Raw genomic sequence first — 4,798 nt, 5'->3', positions numbered from 1 at the left:
ACATCCTCACTTTTGTTCTTAAGCATTGCATAACATTCATAAGTTTCAGATATTCGAAAGCAATTCCGTGTTCGTTGGGAGACGACTTAGGGTTACTTTAGCCCTATCTACTTTCTTGAATACTACTAGGCAATACTGAAGTTGCCTTGAAAAGTAGTATTAATTTGATAACTTCAACGACAACTTATCAGTAGAGCTGAAGTGAAAGTTAAGAGTATTTAGCCTCTAGTGTCATGTGCCATTGTATATTACTTTAAATGATACATTGGAGGTCATTGGTGGAGGAAGATGTTAAACATTTCAATCCTACAGCTATGGTGCTTGTAAGATTTTTCATTGTCTTCCCTTTTTAAATATTCAAATTGTTACGTTTTAATATATATACTTAACTTTATTGCTATGCGTACATGGACATTGTCATTGTGAATGAAGGTTGGGCATCCATATATTTTTTGAACCTCAAACCATTCAACCTTTTGGAAACATAGTTGAATTCAAGCAATCATATTTGCAAACATGTGTTACTCATTGTCCAATTTTATGAAGGTTTACTTAATTAATCGACTCACTATTTGTGATTTATGATAGGGTCCATTGAAAGCTGATGGTGATCATACCAAGTCAATGCACAGTTGTATGATTTTGTTCTCTGTACAGGAAGATGAAACTTGACTCGAAATTCTTGTTATAGACGTAACTGTTACATTCTTTCATATCACTTCATTATCATATCAATATATTAACCTATGTTTCAAATTTAATTAGAATTGTGGGTAGGCCCAAAGCACAACAAATTCAAATACTATATCCAAAGGTTGAAATTCATTGATCTTTCAGTTATTAATTTTCATATATGAACTTTAGTATTTAACTATTTTGACTATTTTCTTTGTTTTGTTTAGTGTAACAAGTAGTCATATTCATGAGCATGCGACTACTATGTCATATCTTGGATCAAGACCATCATTCGAATATGAATTAGAGATGCTTGGACTGAATTAATAATATCTTTCAAATATTACAAAATCACATTCAACTTTAAATATTGGAATGCAAACATAATAATGTTGTCTTTTTTTGCATTGCTTCAACAATCCATCACCAATAACAGAGGCTACAATGAACAAGATACGACAAGAATTGGTAGCGTATATTTTGGAGAGATGGAGTTAGGACATACATTAGTTTAGTTTTAATACTTTGAGTTTTGATAGCTTAAGTTTTTAGTTTTACTTGTGATAGATTTACTTTATAATTTTGATTAGTTCATACAAAGTCCAAAATGAGTTCTGAAAGTATAAAATGCCAAAATTGTGCTAGTTTTCTATTTTTTAAGTTTGATAAACTGTAGAAACCAATTATTTATTTTAAAAAAAAGGAGGAACATCAATTAATGCATTTTCTGACATGAATTGACGTCGAAAAATGGTAAATTCTGATATCAATTTAGCTACATTTCACAATTTCAAAGACTTACCAAAAACTTTCACTAAATGGTCAAGGTACGACGCTCAATGTTGAAGGACATCAACTTTTTTTTTTTTGACATCAATCAACATCTTTTTTTTTTCTTTTGACGTCAAATTGACGTTTTCGGCTATGACATTGGTTTTTGGACAGAGAAGAAGTCATAAAGATTGAGAACAAAATTATAATAAACTTGGACTCTAAAAATTATAGATATTATATATAAAAAAAACACACATATATATAAACATTTTTCTAGAAATTTAGAACAAAATTTTACCATTTATTAAGTAATTTGAAAAGAAAAAAATATATTCAACAACAAAAATAATATTTAATCAAACTTATTTAAGAAAATATATATCACAAGTTCAAATTTGAGTCATGTAAATGCTCCATTAATGAGCCGTGTAAATGCTCCATTAATGTAGAGAGAGAAAGAGAAAGATTGTTAAGGATAGGAGAGGTGTAGGATATTTTTGGAATAAAAGAAAACAGTGGGGAGGTATAGAATATTTTTGAAATAAATTAAAATAATGGAGAGGTACAGGTCCCACTTGGACAGGTGGAGGGAGCAACACCCTAATGTCTATTCATCTATACTCGACCCACAATAAAAAAGTCCATCCATTACTTGTTTTGTTACTTATAAGATGCCTGTTTCATGAAATACTCATAAATATTTTAAAACTGCCTGTTTCATGAAATACTCATAAATATTTTAAAACCTATAGGTAGTCGTGAATACCTGTAGATATTTAAAAAATGATATTTTATTAATTTTTAAAATAAAATATAAATAAATTTACAAAAAATATAAAATATAATATAAATTAAAATTTAATTTAATTAAATTTAACTTAATAAAGTATAAATTAATTTAACTTAATAAAATATAAATTAAAAGTTATATTTTAATTTTTTACGAGATACCCACATAATTATATATTGATTATAATAAAGTATTAAAATACCACTGCCTATTTTGAATTAAACAAACAAATATTTTTATCACCCAACTCGTACCTATTTTGGACTAAACAACTTCTATATCTAAATTTCCAACAAATTTTTTAAAGTTTCCTCAAATCCTTTTCTTCTTTTTCATAAAAATTTATAATATTTCCATATCTTCTCCCTTGTGTTTTGGCATCACCAAACCAACTCTCTATGGAAGGTTTTATACTCAGAAAAATTAATTCTTGTGTGATTCTTCAAAAAAGAAAATATTTAACTCTATAACGATTTCAAAAACACATATATGTATAGATAATGGAATCACATTCCAAGTATTTTCAGTAAGGTTGGACAAAATTTTCTAATTATGAGATCCAATCTATAATAATCCAAATTTATATTGCTTTCAATCTATTTAAATGGATTTATATTCCAAATTCAAACCCATATAATACAGTAGAAAACAAGATGAGTGGAAGATATGATTCGTATGATTCGTTCATCCTTTCACAAAAAGCAAAACAGTTTACTATATCCCTTAGCCGAATATGTTAGAACTTCCTGGCTGGTGCGTGACAATCCCATCAAAACCTCAAGGTCATGTTGAAGTTGAACACATTCAAGATGAATTGTCATATCGAGCTTATGAAGTTCCTAGTGTCTTACCAATGACAACAATTATACGTCAGAAAAGTTGAAAATGGAACTTTAGAACGAACTCTTTTATTATATAACCTGTAACTTATAAGCCAAGTGTTACAATAATCGTATATTGAGTTCACAACACACATATTAAGTGGTGATCATTAATTATTTAAGCAGTGTTTGACAATTAAGTACTTAAACACTGCCAATAATATTATTACTGTAATCATTTTGGAGATCATAGAATCTGCTCCATAGCATAACTCCACCATACTTTGAAGACTGTTTTATCTTAGGAAGAACCTGAGAAATTAACACATCAGAAGGGACAAAACCGCCACTTGGAGCAGCTGCTTCTGCTGCAGGAAGCCCCATAAAGACTTGTGTGGCTGGCACAGTGATCCACTGGTTCCATGAACTGATCAAGTTGTCGGTGTTTCCACTGGAGTATTGGCATGAAGGGTTATTGTAGAACTGAACCCAGACATAGTCAAAAAGCCCAGTTTGGATGGCAGAATCCAAGCGTTCATCAGGGATTATGCACTGTGGAGCTGCAGACAAATACACCTTTCTTTGTGAACTGAACCCACTGAGTGCCCTGGCTAGTTCATCCCAATGTTCTCTTCCACCAGACTCAATGTCAAAGTCAATGCCATCCAACACTGCATCACCTAATGGTCTTGACCCTGCATTACCAAGGAAACAAAATGCTCAAAACCTAACACTACCATAATTTAACACTTAGAAACTGTAGAAACACACACTCATACACACACATATATATATATATATATATATATACCAGATTGTCCTCCAAGGAAATTGTCCCAGAGGTAGGTTGCAAGTTGATTGGCTTCCTCAGCTGAGTTGAGGGAGTAGCTTCCAGCACCTCCTCCAAGGGAGAGCAAGACTTTGACTCCACCGTTTTGGCAAGTGGTGATGTCACTGCTCAACCCTGTGCAACCATTGCTCTGGGGATCACAGTGGCCAGCGAGGTTGAGTTGAGGGGTTTGGCCATTGCCAAATGTAGACAAAAAGGCTATGTTCACAAATTGGTAGTTTTTGGTGTTACAAGTTTCTGCTAAGCTGCCTTCTCCACCGTTTTGGCCCCAGTACACAGCTATTCCTTCACCATGGGAATCGCTGAGCAGGGAAAGGAACAAGAGAGGGAGTAAGAGGAGTGAGGCTTTGCTTAGGGATTCCATGATTCTAGGGTTTTATGTGTTTGTTGTGTATGTTAGCTTGTGGTTTGGTTTGGTTTAAGATGCAAGAGATGGTACCATTTTATAGGTGCTTCAACGTGTGTGAACATAAATGTTGGGGATTAGCAAAGTCTTTAGTTGACTGACAACAGCAATGTATATAAATTCTAACATTATTTAGAGTGCATTTTTTTTTAATATTTTTATACCTGATTTATTTATTGATAAATATGAAGTAACGAGGAAGAAACATTAAATGAGAAAAAAATTATAAAAATTTAACCAAAAATAATAAATATATTAAAAGAGTGTTAATTTTTTACATTTTTAATTAATTAAAAATTATTTAAAGAAATCGTTATAAAATTATAGTTTATATATATCGAATAAATATTATTTTACTTTTTTAAAAATATTTTATACAAATTTATGATAAGTAATATATATTGTAATAATATATATATATATATATATATATATATATATATATATATATATATATATATATATATATATATATATATATA

At 30.6% G+C, this 4,798-nt stretch overlaps 1 protein-coding gene across 1 annotated transcript; it reads right to left on the bottom strand.

Annotated features, from left to right (window-relative positions):
* Window positions 1-3,131: 3,131 nt before the first annotated feature.
* On the bottom strand, window positions 3,132-4,343 carry LOC106764024 (acidic endochitinase). The gene is made up of 2 exons (XM_014648226.2): window positions 3,872-4,343; window positions 3,132-3,755 (listed from the first exon to the last, which is right to left on the bottom strand). The coding sequence occupies exons 1-2, from the start codon at window positions 4,272-4,274 to the stop codon at window positions 3,265-3,267; spliced, it is 894 nt and encodes a 297-aa protein (XP_014503712.1). The 5' UTR covers window positions 4,275-4,343; the 3' UTR covers window positions 3,132-3,264.
* Between the last annotated feature and the right edge of the window lie 455 nt (window positions 4,344-4,798).

The sequence above is a fragment of the Vigna radiata genome, chromosome 1 (assembly GCF_000741045.1).
Source record: "Vigna radiata var. radiata cultivar VC1973A chromosome 1, Vradiata_ver6, whole genome shotgun sequence".
NCBI lineage: Eukaryota > Viridiplantae > Streptophyta > Magnoliopsida > Fabales > Fabaceae > Vigna > Vigna radiata.
The sequence above is the reverse complement of the archived record's forward strand: the minus strand, read 5'-3'. Positions and strand labels throughout refer to the sequence as shown.

Coding starts and splice junctions, on each gene's coding strand:
- LOC106764024 (XM_014648226.2), bottom strand. CDS start 4,274: ATGGAATCCCTAAGCAAAGCCTCACTCCTCTTACTCCCTCTCTTGTTC. Junction 3,756..3,871: donor TTTCCTTGGAGGACAATCTG/GTATATATATAT, acceptor TTGGTAATGCAG/GGTCAAGACCATTAGGTGAT.